This window comes from Cygnus atratus, chromosome 2 (assembly GCF_013377495.2).
Source record: "Cygnus atratus isolate AKBS03 ecotype Queensland, Australia chromosome 2, CAtr_DNAZoo_HiC_assembly, whole genome shotgun sequence".
Classification (NCBI taxonomy): domain Eukaryota; kingdom Metazoa; phylum Chordata; class Aves; order Anseriformes; family Anatidae; genus Cygnus; species Cygnus atratus.
This window is the reverse complement of record NC_066363.1, coordinates 105,385,222-105,409,383: the sequence shown is the minus strand read 5'-3', so window position 1 is coordinate 105,409,383 and position 24,162 is coordinate 105,385,222. Positions and strand designations below refer to the sequence as shown.

At 40.6% G+C, this 24,162-nt stretch overlaps 1 protein-coding gene across 3 annotated transcripts in view; it reads left to right on the top strand.

Moving 5' to 3' along the window:
* The window catches only part of GNAL (G protein subunit alpha L), a 193,281-nt gene that overhangs the window by 54,284 nt on the left and 114,835 nt on the right, over nucleotides 1–24,162 (top strand). The window contains exons 1-4 of one of the 3 annotated variants that reach the window (XM_035565383.2): nucleotides 16,467–16,485; nucleotides 17,655–17,727; nucleotides 18,575–18,629; nucleotides 18,809–18,928. In XM_035565383.2, the coding sequence (XP_035421276.1) occupies nucleotides 16,473–16,485; nucleotides 17,655–17,727; nucleotides 18,575–18,629; nucleotides 18,809–18,928 (261 nt within the window). In that variant the 5' untranslated portion in view covers nucleotides 16,467–16,472. Of the gene's footprint in view, nucleotides 1–16,466; nucleotides 16,486–16,548; nucleotides 17,299–17,654; nucleotides 17,728–18,574; nucleotides 18,630–18,808; nucleotides 18,929–24,162 lie in introns of those variants that run through there. The other 2 variants (XM_035565382.2, XM_050708486.1) reach the window with 2 other exon arrangements.

Genomic DNA, 24,162 nt, shown 5'->3' with positions numbered 1-24,162 from the left:
CTGAAAAAGTGGCTTTGAAATGAGGAAAAATTAAACAGGAAACAGAAATGTTCTGTGCAACTTTAGATCCCTTTTTTTTTTTTTTTAATCCAAAAGTGATCTACAATTCAAACACCCCTATCATGCCTTCTGCAGAAACCACACTGCTGTGCACGGTGATGCCCATCTTCCAGCTGGAGCAGGCCACACATTCACAGAATCACAGAATTGTAGGGGTTGCAAGGGACATCGAGAGATCATCGGGTCCAACCCCCCTGCCAAAGCAGGTTCCTTAGAGCAGGCTGCCCAGGTAGGCGTCCAGACGGGCCTTGAATATCTCCAGAGAAGGAGACTCCACAACCTCCCTGGGCAGCCTGTTCCAGTGCTCCGTCACCCTCACCGTGAAGTTCTTTTGCACGTTGGTGTGGAACTTCCTGTGCTCCATCTTGTGGCCATTACCCCTTGCCCTGTCCCCACAAACCACTGAAAAGAGGTTGGCCATATCCCTTTCTCTCCCACACTTCAGGTATTTGTAAACATTGATAAGATCCCCTCTCAGTCTTCTTTTCTCAAGGCTGAACAGACCCAGGTCTCTCAGCCTTTCCTCATAGGGGAGATGCTTCAGGCCCCGTACCATTTTTGTAGTCCTCTGCTGGACTCTTTCCAGGAGGTCCGTGTCTTTTTTGTGCCAGGTTTTGTAACGTGTGCTTTTGTACACGTTCTCAACTGCCTGTGGAAGTCTTGTGTGTTATAATCCCGCACCATCAAACTACCAGGCACGTGTCTTCTGTGGCCAAAATGCAGACACCTGCATCTCATGTTGGATATGCTTTTCGAAGGAAACATGAGTATCTGCTGGCTGTCCTGTGACCAAGGTGTGCCAAACATCATTGGGTTTGGACCCAGAGTGCATGTGGCAGTGGAGACACCATGGAGAAAGGAGGGAGGGGGCAATAAGGAGGACTGGAACAGGGCCTCCCCAGTCAGCTACTTGCTCCTGGGTAGGGGAGGAGAGGTAAAGGACAGCTTCGGCGAGGATGTCTTAGGATGTCTTCAGCAGCCATACTCGTATTAATATACTATGGCTTCACTGAGGCCTTCATTATCAAGATAGAGGTGCTTGGTATCATCCTATTCTGAAGCTCCTTGTTAATTTTTATATGAAGTTGTGCTGAGAAAGGTTGATTGATACATTCTGTTATATGGATCTACAGCATAATTGCTGATGCCGTTTCGGCAGCAGCCTATTCTGTACTTATTTGGGGGTTTTTGTCTTCTTCTTGCTGCTGTTCGGGTGCTTGAAACTGTAAAGAATTACACAGCTAGTGATCTGCAATAAAATTCAGGTCTTTCTTTCCTTCTTCAGAAAAATGAATTATAAATGTCCTTGTTGCCAAGCACTTGATAACTATATAAGTGGGAGAACCTCTCAGTGATATACCTTAATAGCAGAATTAATGATGTTTGAACTTAAGTCTGTTTGTTGAGACTTCATTAGCTTTTCAGCTGAGAAAACGAGTGGGGGAAAATGCACTTCTAATCTAGGACTTGTGCAGTGGGCCACACTGGGAGACAAGTAGCCAGCTAAGCCCTGGGCAGCATGCTCTTCCCACTGGTAAACTGCTGTTGTTTCTTTCCTGCATAACACACATCACGGCTTTATTTCAGCTTTTAGCTTACTTCTGGGCTGGATATTTTTGTTGTTTTAAAGTCTACATGTTTCTGTGCCCGGGAGAGTGTACCTTTTTCTTTTTTTTTCAGGTTTCTGTACTGTGTTGTCATAACTGAAAATCAAACACTTGAGCTGTTTTTACACAGCTATCACTTCTTAGACAATCTTGTTTAGGGTTTGTTTTTGTTTTGATTTTTATTTCAAACTGTCTTCTTCCTAAACACTGAAATGTGCCTGACTTGGAAGCTTGCTAAACATTTCACCGCTTTGATGAAGACCCTATATTAAACTTATTAATTTCTTGCAACAAACTGTCAGTTTTTTAGAACAAGAGGATCTTATTATAGTAGTAAGGGTGGAACCCAGTACTCTGTATTACGGTGCTGGATTTTATTTGCAGAAGAGCCCCCTTTTAATGAGTGTGAATTCCTGGTACTAAGAGCCAAAAATCATGTTTTACTGTTTATTTTTTACTATTTGGCATGTCCTCAGACAATTTGTTTGTTGTGCTGGATCATCACGGGGTCTGTTAGATCATCTAATTGAAAAAAAAAAAAAAGGAGTTTGTTGTCCTGGAACTGCTCCAGGAGTTGTTTGTTCCACAGCCAAGTCCCTCCTATGCTCTAACTCTGAGGTCATCTCCATAAGTCACGTTTATTATGTTTAATTTATGTCCCTGCTGCAGACTTGGAATCTAAAAATTTTTAATTAAATATATGGCATAAAATGTATTTAAAAAGCAGTAATGTAAATTTATCTCTCAGGTTAGCCACCCGGCCTTCAGCCTTGGGTTAAAGGTTATTCTTTCTGTACTCTTAACAGAAATGCACTGATTATTATTGCATGTGATAATTGCCTCTACTTCTAAGGTATGGATAAGGTATTGAAAGATAGGGAAAGTATTTTTAAATGGTTATGTATTTCTGTTTGAGAAAAAAAAAATCCAGCATCCAGTACGTTTGCTTTGTTTTTCTTGTTTTCACATCTGATTTTTCAGGAATGGTGGTTGTTGGGGAGATAGCTAACAACATGCTCCATCTAATGACAACAGGCTTGCCGGTATACATTGGTTTCTGTTCAGAATGTTCCAAGTTGTTTCTAAACAAGAACTTTCTAATCAAGTTCTTCTTGAAATGTATATTTGAGGGCAGGAGGTCTGTTTTTCTTTTATTAAAGATCATTCCAAAGCTTGTCTACCACTTAAAAGGTATTCTGAGAAGTGGAGTCACTGTCTAGGATTTTATATACTGATCTCCAAACTTAACTTTTTCAGGAAACAGAAGTTTTACGTACTGCCTCTTTCAACTGAGAGATTTTTATGCCCCATAAATCAGGAAGGGGAGTCTCAAGGGTTAGCTCCTGACTCTAGGTAATTACAGATTCAGTGCAGTCTTCTGAAACATGTATCATTTGTGTCACCAAGGAAAACAGACTGCTACTGACAGCTCTATCTCATAAGCGTGAAAATTGGGAGGGAGGGTTTTTTAAAGTTTATATTGTTCTTTTATAATGGTTACAAGCTCTTATACGACTGTAAAATCATCTACATGATTTCCTGAAAAACCGATGCTGCTGGCATTGATTGTCGCTGTGGATGGCAGGTTTGAAAAGGCCCCAAGTAAGAAAGTAAAAAGTGTAGAAATAAGAGCAGAGGTATTTCAAAGAAAAAAGAGGGAGAGAGGTTTATCAGAGAAGGAGCGTATAAGAATTAGTGAATGTAATCTTTCATAAAATGATAGATTAGTTCTGACAATTAGACGTGGAAATTGAGTAGGGGAGATCAGGGCACAGAAAGAAAAGGGAGGTAGTATTGCTTAGTGCACTCACTTCCTATTCTAAAGATAGCCATCTAAATAAAAATTTCAGTGGTGCTATGGAGCAATTGTAGACCAGGATGTATTCAGTTTGCTCCAGCTGCTTGACCTTGCCTAGCTGTTGACTGAAATGAAGCAATCCCTGGTGTGACCAGCACTTTCCCTGGGCTGCTGTGGAAAGGTGTGTGACCACCCGTCAGTGGCTCTGTGAAATTTGGGGGCTGTTGTACTGCGTACTCTTTGCTGCAGATTTTTCACATTCGAAGCAAACCTCGGCCGTTTTTTCAGCTCTGTCGTGCCTGCAGTAATTCATATTTGGGCTGTCTGGTCTGTCAGGAGCTAAGGTTTAAAACAGAAGCAAGGATGCAGCTTCTCTTGCAGATAACCTCATCACTGGGCTGTCATTTCACAGCACAGCCAGTCTTGCTGAATTTCTGCCAACTTCGAGTAGTCTGATTCTAGGTTCTGTGGCATTTTTATGTAGAAACTACAGATCCTTCTTTTTGTGCCATCCTCTTCTCCCCAGAAAGGGAGTATCAAAGAGCGAGGTCTGTCTTGCACACTGAAGCTGCATGCCAAAACTCCTGGTAGTTGCAAGTGGATTGCAAAAACTTGAACATATTAACGGATACTTGGAACGTAACCTGTTAGTTTCAGGTTTGAAAGCTGTTCCTTATGTGTTTTCATAGATCTGCTTACTCTGTGGAGGTATACCTGTCTTCTTCCTTGCAGGATTTTTGGGAACATGTATGTCTGCTCTGTAAGTGGTCAGGATGCAGACAACTCTTTTAATACAGAAGTTATGGAAGTTGGGATCCACAGTGAAGACCTCAAAAAAATAGCTGGGAAAATAACAGTAACAGAAATACAAAACCACATGGGAGTAGAGCTGGAAAATGGGAATTTGGCCCTTGGAATAAGAAAATTAATTCAGACATGGAGAAAGCAAAATAAGCATTCCCAGAAATTGAAAATGGCAAGTATACCATGCACAGTCAGTTAAGAAACCTGTGCTAGAAAAAAACAAATGATGGTATGGAGTGATTACTCAAAGAGAATTAAAACTTTGTTTCCATCAAGATGAATGTGATTTATCTAGAAGTGGTGTAGGAGAAAAACATGTAGTTCAAGTCTCTGGCTTGAATTGGTGCCAGAGATCAGAAGAGATATTGTGGACTGTGAATGAATTGACAAATATTTCTAGTACAGTATCAGAATGAGATTGTTCCGGGGTTCTGCCGACTTCTCATAATAAATTTGGCTTAACTGGTGCTGGAAGGCTGTGAAAAATGAAGGACTTTCTGTGTTTGTCAATCCATTTTGTTGAACAATTTTAGCATGTGACTTCTGGACACAATGCCACCGATGAAAAGTTGCTCAAAACTTAATTCAATTTGGGGTTTGTTTTTTAAGAAGTTCTTTGAAGCTCTTGAATATATTTTTAGAAAGGATACTATGAAAAGCTTTATGTGAAAATGTCCTTCTGTAGATGTGAAGGACGCACAAATGTGAATGTCCCATCAAGTGACTCCTGTTTCCTGATCTGTTCTGAGCAACTGATTACCATGATTTTAGAATATGTTTAATGGCCCTATCCTTATTTTAGAATGAAAACTGACAAAAATCCTTAGCCATTAATGAGTGTATACAATGATCATCAACAAATATTTTAATTCTGTTTTCCAAAATTTCAGATACTCATGTTAGCACTTTTCAGTTACTTTGATGTTGTCCATTGTAACTTAATTACAGCATTCTGCAATGATCTTTTTTAAGTTTCAAGCTGATGTTTATCTAAAATAGTTTAGCATGGACATATACTTCGTCTCATTTTGATTAAAGGTTCAGTTCTTTAAAGAAGGCTCCGATTTCAGCTTTTAATTTCTTAATTTAGAACTCACAAGGTCATTATTTCTGAACTCGTATACAATTTATGCCACCAACAGAGCGGAGAAACATTCACTCACACATGGGACAGGCACACAGACAGACTAAAGGTTTATTATTGGTGAGGTTTTCTTTTGGGATGAGGAGGAGGTGAAGGGATTGAAAGAAAGAAAGAATAATCCTAAAATTACAGGAAACAGAGCCATTTGAGGTAAATTTGTATCAAAAGACAGAAAACTCTGGTGTGCATGTGTGTTGTCAATAATAAGCTGACAACATACCTGTTAGCTTAGATTTTTATTTACGTCATTCTACAGGGAGGAGGAAGTTGTTATCTGCTGCTTGCTTTTCATTTTTATCTTTAGGGAAATGAAGGAGTACCTGAGTGCACTGATAGGTAAACGCTAATTTTCATATGTATTGGAATCAGTGCTCACGAGGCATTTTATTCAAATTGTACAAACCCGTAGTTGTGGTAGAATCTGGAAGGAAGAAATTATTTTGAAAAATAATTAGTAAAATATTTATATTGTTTGCTCTTACAGCATTTCTTATTGCCTCAGGTCAATGGACAGCATATCAACCGATGGAGTCAATAGATTCAGCAGGTATCAATTAGCGTGTTGAACAGCACCATATTGAAAGAACTGTTGGTCCTTTTTAAGTGAGGAAAAGCATTAAGATGTATTAACATGCACTTTACTTATGAAAGAAGTGGATTCATAAATGCCACTAAAAATGATTGATCAGGTGCTAAATTAAGTGCAGCAGCCTTTCTTATGGTGAAACTCACTGGTCACCAACTCTGTGTCTACTTTCCAAGTTATTAACACATCACTAAGAATACAGTAGTTTTGGCTTGCTGCCATGCAATGCAGTTGCTCAACTATATTTCCTGCTAGTAACTTTTATTTCCATTTCACAATGATTTCTGATCACTATTATATCTCTAGATGAACTCACTTTGAATCATTTATAGTCTATGAGAAGAGGAGAAGAGAAGAGAAATATGCATTTCAGGGGAGAAATTTGTTAGATAATAATATAATAATTTTCATAATTCTTAGATTTTAAACATCTGCATTACCGAGATACATTGCACCCTACATTTGATATATTAACTTGACATCTGGTACAAAACTCAGCTGTAGAAATCAGCGTTTAGCCAGATGAGCTGCATTAAAAGAGTCGGCCCTTTTCACTGCAGTTGGTTAAAACCGGTCTTGATGATAGAGTTTTGCATAATGTCTGTGGTTTTAACCCATACTGGACATAATGTTGGATCCATACTATGCATGATTATAGCATATTTCTATGTGGCCCATATCGGAGGATGCTCTTCATATTGGTAATATATTACCCCCCAAAATGTTCAAGTAAGCAGCTTCCAAGCACAGGCTTAGTATTTACATCTGATGTCAGGGTTTTCACTTGCAAAGTAAAAAATGCATAAATGAATGAAAACACCGTAGCACGCATTTGAATTAGAGCAAACTGTAGAAAAAATGCATTATTTTGCTATCACTACATATACATAATACAGCATGGATTTGCTTAACTTACAAGTAATCCAAAGTATTGATCAGTGTAAAGAATGACTTTGTCATAATGCCGTAATGGTTTTGATAACAAACAAAAAGAACAATCATTTTCTAAAGTTGATCTAAATCTTCAAATAATTCTAAGATCTAATTCTTAAAATTGGATAGTATCATTCAAAAACCAAAAAATAAAGTCCCTTACTTAATAGGTATGTATACGTATGTGTGTCAATATTTTGAATTTTTGAAGTGCCACCTATCCATTCAGTATATCTCAAAAAACGTAGAGAGAAGCAAGATTACTACACATTTGATAAGCTCATGGCAACAAAATGCCGTAAATATAAACTCCAACGTTAGGTAATGTAAACTGTATGCTAACACTAGTACAGCTTTCCATAGGCAATAGAAATTACTTGCAGTCTACAGGAAGAGAAGCACAGAATTTGGCACTGTTGAAAGTATTTTGCCACAGCATCACTTTTTTAATTTTTGTGTTAATCTTTGGCTGTGAGCTCTGTACAGTTTGTAGAAGACAACCACCAGCTCACACTGTAAATTACATAAAATCCTGGAGACAATATACAGAAAGTAACAGAGTTAAACTTGGAAGTTTAGGCACTTGACTGAGTGATATTTTTTCTCCTTTTTACTTACCATCTCGCAGGACATGCAGAGAAATAATCGGACGGCTTAGAAAGCTGTAAATAATAGAAAAGGTAAATCAGGCTAGGGAAGCGGTATGGTAAAGGCATGAAGCAAGCCTGAGGAGATTCACAGATTAGCGCCGAGGCTATTGTTCGTTGACACAATAGAAGGAACAAGTTCGGGAAGGTGTGTGGACGCCTGCCACATGCGGCCTCCTTCCACTCAGCAGGACAGGGCTTCCAGGTCGTGGTGGTGAGGCAGGTGGTGAGGAGAGGGGCCTCTCCTTCACCGGGCCCGTCTCCCCCTGACAGGGGTGTAACATGGACGGGGCTGGGGGTTTTGCTTTCTGCAGGCACCTCTTCCAGAACCGTGCTCTTCTGAGGGCTTGAAACGCTGTTTTTTCCTGTCTCTCTACATCTCAAGACAGAGTTATTAAATTAGATGAAGCAGTTTGGATTTTATTGTATTCAAGAGTTTTCTCTAGTTAAAGGGAAAGCTCTCTTCTCTGGAAAGATTTCCATGAGCAGAAAACAGGGCCCCAACCTGTGGTTCTGGATAAAGCATTGCCCACAGCTGCCCTTGCAGGCAAGCCCCAGCCCACTGGACACATAGCGTTGTCATTGCAGGCACCCACAGGGATCATGGGTCTGATCGATCCCACTCCTCCTCATCTCTTCGCTGAGGCTGTCCTTCCTTACCGTCTTCATAGTTCTTGTCTGTGCCTGTGCCAGCATGCCATCTTATCTCCTGAATGGAGGTGATCTCAGTTAATCATGTTTCCCATGAATTCCTATGAATATAATGTTAATGCCTTTCTCTGTATGACGAATACCTTATATGATATTTACTGGGCCGACTTCTTTGTTTTGTTTTGTTTTGTTTTGTTTCACTTTCATAGAATCACAGAATATCCTGAGTTGGAAGGGAACCACAAGGACCATTGAGTCCAACTCCTGGCTCCACACAGGACCACCCAAAAATCAGACCCTATGTCTGAGAGCATTGTCCAAATGCTTCTTGAACTCTGTCAGGCTCGGTGCCGTGACCACTGCCCTGGGGAGCCTGTGTATTTTACAGATCTAATTCTTGAATCTTTCTGATCACACAGATGTCCATTACCAAACTCTCTATAAGTTGTGGTATGGACCACAAGAATTTGCATGACACAGAGAAGTTTTAACCCAGCTCAGTGTAAGTCATTTACATGTTCAGACAGAGCATCCTGAAGTGCATTCTTCTAAGCTGTCTTCTTTGTACACAGAGCATTACACTGGTTTGTATTTCTGGTAAATGTTTTGCAGGGCTAACCTATTAATAGCTGGTTTTCCCTTCATGAGCAGGCAGCATCCTAAGCTGTCTAAAGGTTAAGAACGGATTTGTAAATGGAAATTTATAGTGGTTATTTTTATTTAAATCAAGTGTTCTCAATTAGTGTCCATGTAAAAGAGCTATCTAAAAGAACACAACAGTCATAATGTATCTAATGATCCTTTATTAGCAGATTGTGATCATATCTTTATTAGTGTTGGTAATTGTGCTGACAGTGTTGCTGACAGGTTAAGCCATTTCTTACTACAATAGCTTTTGTGCTGTTGCATCAGGATCAGAAATGCAGTTCCTAAAGATTTGCCTATTATGAAGAACAGGCTGCAAAGAAATGGAAGCACATCTTGCCATTGTATTTAGTGATGCAGGTGACAGGTTGCTATAGTTGGCTCTGAGCAGGAAGAGCTTGCATATAGGTAGGTTTAAATGCCTTTAAGTGCTTCAGGCTTGGAAAGTATTTGCATATTGTGTATGAAAATTAAGTCTAGGGGAGTGTTGTTCTAAGTTGTTAAAAACTTCAAGTAGCTCTGAACTTTTAAAAACCCTCTTGAAGTTTTAAATTGTATAGTGTGGTTTCTGAACAGCTGCATGAGGTGAGATATCTGGATTAGACCACATTACTTCTGCATTTGTACTATTGATAGCCTTAGACACTTCTGTAACAGTTCAGCGTAGCATTGCACTACATTATCTGGACATCAGCAAAGATTTAAAATTTCAAGGAGGTTGCAAGGCACCAAGCTAGAATGATTCTAATAAAAACAAATGAAAAACAAACAAAACTATCTGAGATTGTGCGTATTGGTATGGAAATATGATACCACTGTTGATCTATCCGAATCTTTAAACCCAGAGAAAATGTTGCCATATTTTAGGAAGTTTTCTTACGTTATGCATTTTTAATTTAAAAACAAACTTTATTTCCCAAAGTATGTGAAAAATACAGATTCTTCAGTAACTTATTTATTATTTTTAAGTGACTTGTTCCAAAATGGCTGCAAGATCTCTAGACTTTTCCCCTTCTTCTTCACGTACATACCAATATTTTTTGTCACCTTTCATTCCAAATAAAATGATCCTGATGTACTTCCTGTAAGATTTCATCCATTCTCTTTATCTTTACATAATAAACAAATAAACTAATATTTGCTCCAAGGACTCTAACTGATGTTACACAAACAGCGCAGTGCATGCTGAAAAAAGCTTTTGCTTTTTAGTAAAATAGATCAGTAAAATTATATGTGTTTGACTTTCATTAACTCATTCTATAAGGGTTCCTTCAGAATACCTTTGTAATTTAGGGACTAGTAGGGAATAGAACAAGTGCATAAAAGAACAGAAGAACAAAATAAGTAGACCTATTTCCCAGGAAATAGTCACACTATATTTATAATTGTTTTTCTCCTCTCCTGCACAGGTATACTTACAGAATCTATATAAGTAGTCTGTCTGCTTAGTCTTCATATCTACTATTTCAGCTGTCGAGGGAAATAAAAAAATCCATGTCTTGAAAGCATGGAAGTTGAATTGCAACACAAACCTGGTTTTGGAAAGGACCGCTTGGGTCAACAAGTCACGTCTCTTCAATTGCAAGCAAACGTGATAGCTCTTTAATCCAAGAGATCGTCTGCTTTACACACATATACCACAGAAATACCTATAAGAAACCTAAGATCTATACCACAGAAGTCTAGGCAGAGCATGACTCAACAAGTCTGTGTTACAAGCAGATGTATAGGGTAAGAAAAGATGGATGGATAAGGAGAAAAATGTCGTGTTTTTACTCAGTGAGTGTGGTGTTTCATCTGGGTTTACTAGTTCAGACTCATGCAGTCAAGCACAAGCTATACTTCTGAAATAGATGTTACTGACACAGGTCAGGGTATGAGGCTTCACACATCTTGCTAACATTATTTCCTGAAGCCATTTTTTACCAATGACTCTTCTGTGTAGCAACATGTTGGGATCCTTGAATAGGGTTAGGAAATGGACTTACTTGCTATGAATTTACCAGTACTTCTGAGTCTTGTAATTGCATTAATGTGCACTCACTAAAAAAATAGTTGCAGAATTCGTTGATTCATGTAAATGTAGGTGTATGAGAGGATCATGTTTATTTGTAAAAATTTTCAGTTGAGGGACACCGCTGACTATTACAGCAGCCATTCAGAAGACTTACAGCATCATTTTGAATAGGTTTCAGTATGTAGAAACTATGTAGAGACTTTCTTTTTTTGAAAATCAGCCATATGCTGCGAGAGCTAAAACTTAATTTCTCAAGCAGAAGAGCTAAAAATCAAAAAACTGACGTGTATCTCTGTGTCAGGACAGGGGGTGATACAAGCACACGTAACTTACAGATCAGATATGTTTGTGGTTAATGTAGAAACAACCTAGCTTAGCAGAATGTGGTCTAATAAATAGGAGTGGTGTCAGGCATGCTGTGACTGTAAGGGTTTTGCTGACGCATGTGAGTTAAAGGTGAGGTTAAGGCGCATATTGCACACATTGAGTGTCTTAAGAGATATTTTTTCACCGGTTTTTCACTGCTAAACAAATAGGGAGGTCATTATAGCTGACCTGAGCATTTACTATTACATGCAAAATTTGATATCATATACAAAATCCTTTATAAACTGAAGATAAATAACTCAGCTTCATTGCTACAGCTGTGCAAGGTGTTGGTCAGCATGTGGCAGAGAATCCAAGCTATCTCCCCTATATATTTTCCCCTCTGTTTTTTTCAGGCAGCAACTACAGTTATAATCCTAGCATATTTCCTTATAATTGTTTATGAATTACCTTCTTGATTAGGATGGCGTTAGCATATTTTGCTTGGCTTTCTTTAAATCTATTTAATCTTGAGGATACCCCTGAAAATTTGATTAGAACTAAAATGTGAATGTATTATTTGGTTTATTCAGTTTAGGAATGGGTTCAGGCAGGGGGAGAGGAGTGCCAAATCAAGTGAAATTTCCCGTAACTGGGGATACTGTCATAAAAGTGTCTCCAGTTTTGCTAACCATGTAATATATCCCATAACAGAGGCTCACAAATTCATTAAATGAGAGCTTGTCCTTTTGCCTTTGCAAAAGCTTCTGTGTCGCACAGTTTAACAGTATTATTTGATTGTAATATGTAAGCATATTTAAACCACACAAGGTTACTCAGTCTATTACACGTTATTAGGCCCATGCTGGATTTCGGTTAGTCTCAATCAGCAACTTCTGCCTCCAGTACCGACAGATGGAAGTGCATGCAGTGCTGCTGTGCAGGTCTGACTTCACAGAAAGGGATTTCTGGTCTAAAAAGCCAAGTAATAAACACATGCATTATCTTACCAGTAAGTGTCTGAATGCAAACTCTGAGCTGACTGGGATGCCCACACCAGAAATTTCCCTTTCCCTCTGTTTCCTTGCGGGATATGGACAAGGAGTAACTAGCTTGGACAGTTACTAGCTTGGATAAGGAATGACTAGCTTGAATGAAAGAGGTTTGTCCTCTTCCTTTAACGTGGTCATACTGCAAAGTTGCTTTTCACCTGATATATTTCTGTGCAGGCTTCCATGGAGCATCTGGCCTACTAGCGCGCTTCTTGGAGCTAATCCTCCCCTTCACAACTGCTCTCTTGGGGCAAAAGGCTACTGTCCTCATTTCTGTGGGCTGCTGCCTGCAGTTTTTCTCAGGAAAACTCTTCTTCATCTTCAAACCCTATCAGTTTTACTCCATAGTCTCCCACCACGCCGCTTCACCTGCTTTCTTCCTTCGACTGCTCACCTGTGCTTCTCAGCATCTCGTAGAGACAGGGGCTTGGTGCTGGGGGAGAGGAGCAGCAGAGGGGTCAGCAGCTTGGCCAGGCCAGTTATCTGGTGACATTGCCAAGTGAAGGAGCATGGCATGGGAATGGGGACACCAAAACTGGGTCAGGGAGCTGAGGAACTGCCCCTTCCTGAGGCTGACCCTTTACTGCATCAGAGTTTGTCCTTAATCCGTGGGTGTGAGGTCAGTTTGGACTCAGGCCCGCAGTGGTTGTTGACAGGCAGATCTCCCCCCCTCTAGCATCTCTCCTGTATTGCTTCTTAAAACAGAAGAGCTCCTCTCCAAATTCTTTTAAGGACTTTTCTGAGGTGACAGTTTATTAAAACGCCAGGATAAAGGTTAGGTTTTGTAGCATGACTTTTGCGTCTCTGTGTAGCATGTGCTGTGTACTTACTAGATCCATAGTCAGTATTTTTCATACAGTCAGAGTCATAATTTTTCTGGTTCCTGGTTCATGTATCTTAAAAAATCCAAATGTAGCATTCCAGAGAGTGTGTACTTTTGTGTTAATATTTGACATCTGCAGGGAGACAAACTTACCAAGAATTTATTACCAGAGAGAAAGAATTATTTTTCTTGAATACCTATGCAAGTATCAGTTTATTTTTCTCTTTTCAGACCGTGGTTTGAGGATGAGGTACAGTAAAATACGTGATTACTAGTGAGTTGCATATCCTGATGTGCAGTGCAAAGCATGAAAAAGAAAAGTCAATGAGGAGAAGCAGATCACCACAGTGTTACCCACCTAGTGCATACTGGAGGACAGTGAGAGTGAGAGTGAGAGTTCAGAGAGGCCTGTGAAAGCTGAGGCAGGAAGAGTGACAAGCAGTAAGAGTCTGTTCTCCCATTGCTTACGTCCCCATAAGCTTTTATTTACATCCATTTCTCCATTTGCTTTGTCTTCGAGAAACACCTCCAAAGCCGAAGGAGGGGCGTTGTAAAGGCAAGATGGTCTGCAAAGGGTCTGCAGGGTTTCTGTAGAAAAACCTCCAGCTCTACATAATGTTTTCAAGAAAAACCTCTGCATCAGTCCTGCTGTGGATAAGAGGAGCAAGGAGCAACAGGGTCTCTGGAGCCATATCTGCAGGAGCTCCTTATTGATTCTCACTGAGTTTCTGTCCCCCTTCATGGACACTTCAGTCCAAACAGAATGGGCAAGAGAAACAACTCTGTGACTTTGTGGCAGCTGGCTGTGGCTGTTGCCCTGATCAGCCTCAGCTGGTTTGTCAGTTTCCTTCCAGTCCAGCACACAGACACAGCCTCCGCACACGTGGCTTGGGCTCCCCGGCATTCAGCCTGAGGCTCACCAGCAGCGCGACCCGCGGTGGCAACTTGCAAAGGAGAGCGGGATGTGAAGGTGGCTCAGGTTTCCCTCCAGGAGGGCTCACGTTTTACTGCCTGCTGTCACGGGGGGACACCACCACATTCAAGCATGAAGCAGGAGGAGCCGAATCTGATTTTTGCACATGCATTCAGTGTGTATTTATGTTTATATATTTATATGTGTACATAGAAGTATATGTACGTATATGTATATTGGCTGATCTGATGAGGCAGGAGCAATGGAAGTATCTCATTTTCAAGAGGACTAGGAATTTAAGGAGGCTGCCATGTTGGCTGACCGGGAAGAGCAAGGAGAATCTCCTTTTCCTTGCCCAGGATTTTGGTTTTATTCACGTGTGATTTGTACCAGAAGCTTGTTTGGTAAAGCAGCGTTTCTGAAACCATATAGAGGTGGGTTGGATTGTGTCTGGGTACAAATATGTCTGAATAGCAGGCTCACGGTTGGGTTTGTCTGTGTGCAGAAGAGACTCATATGCATGGGGTAACTGTGATTTACCTCTGGAAAAAAAAAAATGCTGTGTCCAAAGATGGTGAAAGCTGCTCCTGTGTGCACTATTATTTCCAGGATTTTGTAGTTTTGAATGTGCTGGGATAAGAAGCATTTGTGAAGGGGAAAAGGAGGATTGGGAATATAATTAAAGCCAAAAGTTCTTTCTGGGCACAGGTCACTTGCACGTGTCAGTCTTGAACTGTGTGATCTTTTCTCAGGGGGAAGAAACCCAGAGGGGTCATGGGGTATGCAAGGGGGAGAGAGGAAATGAGAAACACTTTCCCTCTTTTGGAGAAAGGTAAAAGCAGAATATTCCAGGATCCTGTCAAATCATATTTATTGGCACTGAGCCTCATCGAAGCTGGGAACAAACCTGCACCCAAAATCCCCATGTTAGTACATGCAGGAACAAAACCGCTGAGGAGGGGAGTGCAAAAAAACAAGGCAGATTTAGCTCCTGCGGTTAACCAGCACTAGCCAGATTTGGGACATAGGTCCCAAACTGGAGTATTTTAATAGGAGATGAATAAGGCTACACACATCTTGTGCATCCCAACTTCTGGCTTGTGATGGTGAAGAGCAATGAACATCCAGCAGGTGATTTCTAGCAAAGCCCGTTCAGCTTGGAGCCCAGAGCAAGTGTGACTGCTCTTCACCAGAGCTGTTCATCCTGTACCCCATGCCTGACAGCCTCAAAAACCAGCAGTCGTCCTGAATTGTGCTTCTAAGCCCACCTGTGTCAGAGGAAGTTTTTGCACTCTCCAGACACAAAATAGGAAAAAAGCATTCTGTCCTAAAAAATGGATTGATGCTAAAAGAAATGTGTATTTCGGCCTGGTAGATCCTGTGAATTTGTGCCTATACTTTTCTCCTCATACACACAGTGCCTATATAAGGAGGAAAATAAAACGGCTTCCATGATCTAGATCAAACAGTGCCACCAAAACACATGCCTGGCACTTGTATCCTGTAGTGTCTCTCCTGAAAGCTGCAACCACAGGTAGAGCAGTACCAGCTTGCCTTCTGGATCCTGCCCATTTCACCTCCCCACGGCACGCTTCCATGGCAGGCAGCACCAGTTCCTCTTCCTTGAGCTCAGATCCAGCACTTCCTGCCTGAGTGAGAGCAATTAATCAACCTCAGTCCTCCAGTCTGTAACATCTAGGCTCTTTTGGACACGGTCATCTCAGACTTCTTAGATAAAAAGGATACTTTGTTTTATCGAAGCTGAGGGCAAATCTTAGATTTTAGTCAACCAGGGTTTCACACGTACGTAGCTATCAGAATATTTTTTTACTAATCGGGTTTCAGAAGTCTGGAGAGATAATAATATTTGGAAGTAAAGGGTGAAAACGTTGTTGAGGTGTCAGAGGTTGTGTCCATCCTTTGGTGACTTTGCGGCTCCATGAATGGGAACATGTAATTTAGGAATTTTAGGAAGAGGCCGAAGCCATGCTCTTGTGCTGAGATGCCAGCGTGCAAGGTGGGAGAGATGTGAATCAAGTAGGGATACCTATAATTTTGTCCGGTTTGGTGTTTCGTCTCCAGACCTAAAATGGAGGTAGACGAAGCGACGAATGTACGGTAGTCTTCAAAGATGGGTGGTGGGAGCACGTATGTTACCGTGTTTGGACTAAACAGCACTGCGGACTATTGGGACAGCTTGGCCTTCCCGTTCAGCTGATGGGGTTGGGAATATTCAAGGGTGGGGCACCCCAAAACCTGCCCTGTGACAGCTGGAGGAAGGGGGGGGCCGCGCCCTTCCTCCATCTCCACGGGTGCGTGGGCTCCACGCCCGCGGGCCCCGAAGGCCTCGGGGCGGCCCCCACCTGCGGCCCGGGGCAGGACCACGCCGGATCCCGCCGGGGGCAGCGGGGGGGCGGCCGGGCCGGGCTCCCTGCCGAGGAGGAGGAAGAGGAGGAGGAGGAGGGCCGAAAGGCTGCGTCCAGCGGATGCCAGCGCCAGGTTTTCGCGGCAGCAGGGCCGGCGGGAGGGCGGGCGAGGGCCGCGGCCCCGGGGCCGGGGGGCGGCGGCGGGCGGGGGGCTCGGGGCTCCCCCGGCGGCGGGCGTTGTCCCCGTCCGGGTCCCCCCCAGGTGTCGGGGTCCGGCTGGCACCTCGCGTGCTCTGCCCGCCTTGCGCGCAGGGGTTGCAGCTTGCCCGTTTCCTGGTCTGGCAGAGAGAGGCAGTGCTGAGTTGGAGAGACAAAAATAGCCCTTCGGAGAGAAATATAGGGATTGTGTGCGCGGTGGGGAGGGAGCGAGGAGAGCGGCACCAGGCTGGTTTCCAGGAGGAGCCCTGCGCTGCCTCTCCGCCGTTGCATGTTAGCCGTTCGCCGACGGATCGCTGCCCCCCGCCCCCTCCCTGCTCGGGCACGGCCACCTCCGGCGGCTGCTCCCCGCATCTCCTCCGGGGAGGGAAACAAACAAACTCTGTTTCGATCAGAGGGCGACCAGAGACCATTTTATCAGAGCGAGGCGGGGGCAAGAAGCAAAGAGAAACCGCCGCAGGGATATCGGGATTTTAGAGCCTGGTCTTCGACGCCTCCCTCCCCCCCCCCTCCCCTCCCTCCCTCCCCTTCCCCCTGTAAATAACCCGCTGCGCAAAGCCAGCGCTTTGACATCCCTCCCCGGCAGCGGCTATGGGGTGTTTGGGCAACAGCAAAACGGAGGACCAGCGTATCGATGAGAAAGCGCAGCGAGAAGCCAACAAAAAAATAGAGAAGCAGTTGCAGAAGGAGCGGCTGGCTTACAAAGCGACGCACCGCTTGCTCCTGCTGGGTAAGGCGGCGGGGACGGGGGCAGGGACGGGGGGCGGCCGAGCGAGCCCCCTCCACCCCCCACCCCAGGACGGGGGCCGTGGAGAAGCGGGGTGCTGTCACCCCAACCCCAAAGGCAGCCCCAAACCCAGCCCGGATCGGGAGCGGGGTCAGGGTCGCGGCCGGAGCCACCGCGGGGCCACCGCGGAGCGGGCTCGGGGCGAGCCGCACGGATGCGACCGCGGGGAAACGCAGCCGGAGGTGGGAGATGCTCCCGCGGCCGAAAAAAAAAATAAAATAAAATAACCATAAGCATAATAAAAAGGCCATCCCGAGCCTCGTCTCCTAATGTTCTCCCTTCCCTCCCTTCTCTTCCAGGGGCTGGTGAGTCAGGGAAAAGCACTATTGTGAAACAGATGAGGATCCTGCATGTCAACGGATTTAATTCAGAGTAAGGATCGCTCTGGCGTCGTGGCTGCTTTTTGCGTTGCATGCTCGAAGCAGGTTAAGGCTCAGGAAATTTCTCCTGGCATCCTCTGCCTTTTGGTGGCCGGGCACTGCGTTTTGGGGGAAGGAGGGGAGAAAGGGGAGCGAGAATAAGGAAATTGCTGCTGTTGTCTATTTGCATTTTCTCCTTCTGGCCCCTTTACTGTATTTCACACTGTTGCTACTGCAGCGCTTGACAGGCCCCTGTGTAGCAACAACATGGCGACTACTTTTTACATAGAAGCAAATAACTAAATATTGCATCTGTCCGTGATACAAAAATACATGTCAAGTCACATTCAGGGTGACAGTGGCTGCTGTTTTTCCGGTACTGGGCTGAGTGTAAAACTGAAACTAATCCTGCACGTTTGTTAGAAATCCTCCTGATTTCTGAGGCTACATCATCTTCTCTCTCAAGAACTCTTTCCCGGAAATCATTATTAGTCTATAGCATTAATTTTAGATACCTGCTGACTTTCACCTATATGTTGTTGATTTCGAGCATATCTGCAGCATGCTGTAGGAATGAAAGGATGACTTCTAGCTTCATCAGGGGAGGCTTTGCAGATGTGGCTATCATTGATTAAAAAAAACAAAAAACAAAATAGAGATGAATGTGGATTGCTCTTCACACCGGGTGAGAAAAGGGATGAGTGGTAAGACATATTTGTCTTGCTGTTGTTTTCAGTTAGTATGTTGTAATGACTGAGGAGCAGATAAACAAGCGATCAGTGGAAAAAAAAATAAATGCAACTGACTGAGCTGCTTTGGAAGAAAAAAATCAAAGTGTTAATATTTCTGTTTTAATGCAGAGAAAAGAAACAGAAAATACTGGATATTCGGAAAAATGTTAAAGATGCGATTGTGGTAAGAACACACTTTATACTGTTCTTCAATGCTTGGGTGTGCTGGAAATGATAAGGATTGTGCTAAGATTGTGCAGAGAGAAATCCCATTTTGCTGATCAGATTGGATTATCTTCTATTGATCTGGCATCTTAGATTTATCCAGATTAATGTATTTGTTTTTGTTTTATCCAATTCTAGACTATAGTTTCAGCTATGAGCACTTTAATACCACCAGTTCCATTGGCCAACCCAGAAAACCAGTTTCGAATGGACTACATCAAGAGTATAGCTCCTCTTTCTGACTTTGACTATACACAGGTAAGACTAGAAACCACTGCTTTATTCTGCTTTGAGGGGGAACACATCAATTCACTTTCATTTGCGAAAATGTTGCTGGCTTTTTTTGTTGTTGTTGTTTGACTTTTTGGAAGATGGTCATGAGAAGAGCTCAAGCCAGCATTACCGCTGGGTTAACTTTCTTACAGGACTGTGGTGGTTCAACCTGTTTTAGTGTTGCTTGGTTTTGTTGTCACTGATTTATTTGCTGTTGTTTGTAAATGCTGTTTATGTATTTAGTTCTTCTCTTTAAAATTTCTGGTATAATTAGACATATTGACACTTCAAATAACACTCTGTTGAAAGCTGTTTTCCTGCATGGAATTAAATGCAGGATGTCAGTCTAAGGAGTTACCGTTTACCTGCAGAAAAGGATTTAAAAGGATGGAGCGGTCCCAGTAGCGTTTTCCATACTTACTGCACTTCAGAGTGGAAACTCACATAAGCAGTGGTCGAGTAAGGTAGTTTGCTTCCTTATCTGTTTATTGTAGTTGGCCTTAGCAGTGGTTTAGTTGTTTGTGAGTGTGAGCCATCTTTTGATATGGAACCATATGAAAACTGTAGGGATTTCTGTATGGAGGTTACTCTTTTGTACTCAACTTAGAGATACCATTTGGATTAACTTGCATAGACATCTTACGACATCTTACATTTGATTATTTTTATCTTTTTACATTATTATTTATAGAAACGTGTGTAGTATGGTTGATGTTCTATGCATGATATGAAAGCAACTCCACAGACATAATGAATATTATTTAAAAATATTTTTGCAGTTGAATATTTTTGAATTGGACTTAGAATTATATATATATATATATATATATATAAAATCAGTATATATCAATAACAATTTGTTATGGATACAGTAAGGACTATAGAAATCTTCCTTCATTGGCTAAATGATTATGAGTTGTTCGTGCTATCAATATTACCAAAGAAGCCATTTACAATAGAGTGTCTTTAGGTTATTATAGCTTCAGGGTGGAAGAGGGAGAAGGGGAAGAGTTGTTTCTTTATTATATGACTCATATTCTCTGGTGTGTGGTTTTGCCTCTGGTAAAGCTACCACTTTGAAGGTTCAAGATAAAGAAAAAATATCAGACATCTTGTACAGTTAGAATTTAACACAGAATGCAGATGTTAAGAAAACGACTATAAGGTACACCCACATATGGCATAATTGCTCAATTGGTAGATGTAAGTTAGTGAAAATGAGAAACTCTTTTTAGAAATGGAAGTCAAATTTGACATGAAATGTTTGTCTTATGCAGCTATTTCAGTTCTCAGGCATTTGTTGCTCATATTATCTTCTTTTCTTCAACTTGTATTGGATGAAACAAATTTGTTATTTTTTTGGGTAAAATAACTAGTTGAATATATCTTTTGTCATTCTCTATAGTACATCTGTTTTTTTGAGCTCTTGGGGGGTAAGAAAACTGAAGCGGACTTTCCATAGGGCTGGAGAAATACTCATTATTATTATTTTTTACAAAAATTCTCCTTTTTCACAGAAGCTGTCTGTATCTGGGCAAATTGAACTCACAGTTTGATACTTGTAGAGGGGAAAAACTTATTCTTCTTGGAGGGGAAAAAGAATGGGGCCCCAGGGGCTATGAAGCAAGTAATAATTCATTTAAAATCTTGATTCCAAAGTCCGTTTTGTTTAAAATAATAAAAATTAATAACTCTGCTTTTTAATTAAGTAGGATTTCTGATAAATCTATCACATTATTTGAAATAGTGTCAAGTAATAGTCCTAGTAGAAAAAAATAGTTTTTGCAAGCTTAAAAAGGGAAGACAAATCTAATGCTGTTTTAGAAGTAAATATATTTTATGTACCACTTTCATCTGTTTCTGTTTTCTTCTCTTACCAATTCATAGGTTTAGTATTTGTAAAATACATAGTTTGGCTAGATTATTTTTTTTTAATGTCTGTTGGTTTAGTATGTTATTTTTCTCCATGAAGATGTGTGAGCAAGACAGATTTAAAAAAAAAAAAGTGCTATTGTGCTTCAGGGCTTGATTCCACTCCAGTTTATGTCAATGATAACTTAAAGTAAATTTATGTTTCCAGCTGAAATAACTTTTGACCCATTTTGTGTTTTTGGGTAAGGACAGATATAAAAATAAATACTTGGATAATAATCAGTCCATCCTGTGTTAAGCATTACTGATTCTCTAATTAATACCTGATGTATGGAATAAGGCCTTCTAAACCAGAGAAACCAATAAAGTATTTAATAGTGTTCATTCAGGGCTTGCTATTCTATCGTCTGTATTTAAAAGCAGATCTAAACGAAAAAATGCTGACTTAAGCAATGCTTAGGTATTGCCTCTGGGATAAATTTTGGCACATTCTAAAACATGACAAACGTGACCCTTCTTCCTTTGAACGAGGGAAGAGGTAATTTTAGGATTTTTAGCAGTATGGATGGTGGTGAGCAGTTTAAGACAGCAGCCCCTATTGTTGGAATATGAATTACAGATGTGTTATTTTTTTTTGGATAATGTTAGTTGTGTAATCTTGGTCTTAGAAATCAATGTATTTTAGTTTCAGATGTATTTCAAATAAATTGCATGCAAAATGTGGTACAATGAGTGCACTGTACCATGAGTCTTTACAGAGAGATCCCTTATGATATGCAAAAACTTCACTGATGGCACAATATGGCCAACACTCATAAGACACTAATTTAAATATATTTGTGACATATTGGATATGCTTGGATATGCATACTTAAATTGCATGCAAATTAACTAATATATGTTTAATTGTGAAAATTGTCCTTTAAAATAAGTGGATTTGAAAATACTGATTTCCTGTGGGTGAAATCATATTCTAATTAAAATTTATGACTGAAATTCCAAGAACTTGAGTGAGGATGGGATTCGCATTTGTACTCAGATCTATATTTTGGGTTTTTGTTTGTTGGTTGTTTTTAATTGTTTAGCTCTCTACAAAATGCTAGTCATTCATCTTATGTTCTTAGTGGTAAAAATTTTAAATCACATTTTCTCTATACATCATTTTAACATTGCTTTAAGGATCTGTACATTGCCCCCCAATAGTTTTACTTACTTTTTAAAAAATAGTCCATAATTTGGTTTAGTTACGCTACCTTGATGACTTACATAATTGTTATTTAAAAAATCAAAAGTTTCTTGATTTCTTTTATGATTCTCATGTTGCCTTTTGTTACTTTTGTTAAAAGTAATAAAATATAATTTTAATTATAGTATAATAAAATATAATTTTTACCCCCCAAAATGCCTGGGTGACTGGTGCTGTCTAATTATATAAATAATACTTAAGGCTTGTTTGGTGTTTTTTTAAGTGAATTAATGTGAATGAGTCACGTGTCCATTGTAGTTTCTTCCTTGAAGTCATGAAAGGAATCAAGATAAATTTTCTTCTGATGGCTACTTTAGACATTATCGTAGCAGTGTATTCCAGGACGGAGTCTGCAGAAAGGCTTTAAAATTGAAATGGAAGCATGCACAGCATATCGGAAAGGATTTTTTATTATTTTTGGCAAAGTGTTGATTGATATTTGCTAAAGTTAACAGGAATTGACCTGCGCCATTTTTAATCCTTTATTGATGGGGATTTATTTTGTCCTTTGTGAAACAGAGTGAACATATTAAGGGCGTATTATGCTAGTAGCTGTGGAAAAACATGGTGTATTATGTAAGGATGTGTTTACCCAAGTTCAGTTGTCTTTATTAGAGTATTTGAATTTTGTGGTCACAACAAATCTGCTTGGTACGTAATTCCTTTGCCCTTTGTCTTCCTCCCAAATTTAGTCAAATTGTTCTTCATAATATATCTCTCAGATCGGGCTCACGTGAACGGTTACATGTATGTATACAGCAGGTAGTCAATTAGCTACAGCCCAAGTGTGTAGTCGAGTGTTTGCCTGCATGAACTAGTCACCAGTGAACGTGAATCACTTGCTTAATAGAGAACATGCGAACACTTAATCCAGTTATTGGGGAGACTTCTCAAAAGACTCATTTTCCTTTGCTGAGAATGTTTTTAGGGAGGAAAAGTATTTTGTTAAACCTTTATAAAACACAGAATTGTGCAAATGTAGTCCCTTGTGCTGATTTTAGAATGCTGGTTTTAAAAATAATTTGTAAAGCTATTTTATCAATCAGGCAAGCTCTTTAATTCAGCTTTCAAAAGTGAAACGTTAATGTAGGCATTGACAGGGAAAGTGCTTTAGATTAATCTGGTCTGTGGTTTGCTCTGCATTTTCAGATATGGCAGTTTGAGTTCAATTTCATGACTTTAACTTTCCTCCACGTTTTCTTTGTAAAAATCAGGACTTCATATTTGTAACGTAAAAACACAAGAAAGAAAAAATTATTTATGGTCCGAATTGGAAATTATGTAGGCTTCTGTTAGGCATTTCAAGTTCTTCTTAGACATAATACTCAAATTCAGAGTTTGCCTGGTGATTGCTGGCTTACATGACATGGGTCTCGGTGTTTGGAGTAACTGGAGATCTTGCTGAAGGGAAGTGTGTCGCTGGTCTCCAGAAAATCTTTATCCTAAATAAATGGTTAAATAAAAGATGAAAAAAATGATAAATAGGGTTCGTATATGGTTAAACTTCCTCGGGTTGTGCAGTTAATGCTGTGACTTTAATATCCTATTTGGCCACAACATGTTTAAGTTTCCCTGTAATATGTACTTGATGTAGCCCAAAGGAGTTACAAAACAACATCATCTAACATTTTTTGGTTTTCAAATAACTTGCAGTATTTCCGTGTTTCTCAGGAGTATGAAAATATACCAAGTTTTACATAAAAATATCATAAAAGAGAGAATACAGTGAATATTGCTAGAAATGGCTTGATTTGATTTTTCTTTCTGTCTCAATTGTTACTTTAGGGCTTCGTTTACTATTTTGATAAGATGAACAGCCACAAATTTTTATAATTACCTTTGATCATAACACTTAATATGACTATAGTTTCAAGTCAAAATTAACTTTTAAGAATCAAGTTGACTTTTAAACATTGTCATTTGCCTTTTTCTTGGTCTAAGATGCACACTGATTGTTGTTTTTTTTTATTTTCACAAACTTGGAAAGGATCTAGAGGGCCAGATGATGATTAAATCGTACAGGTCCAACAACATTATTACTACCCTGAATTAAAAACACTTCAAAAACTAATGAAGAAGACTGTCAGAGAAGGATAGCTGA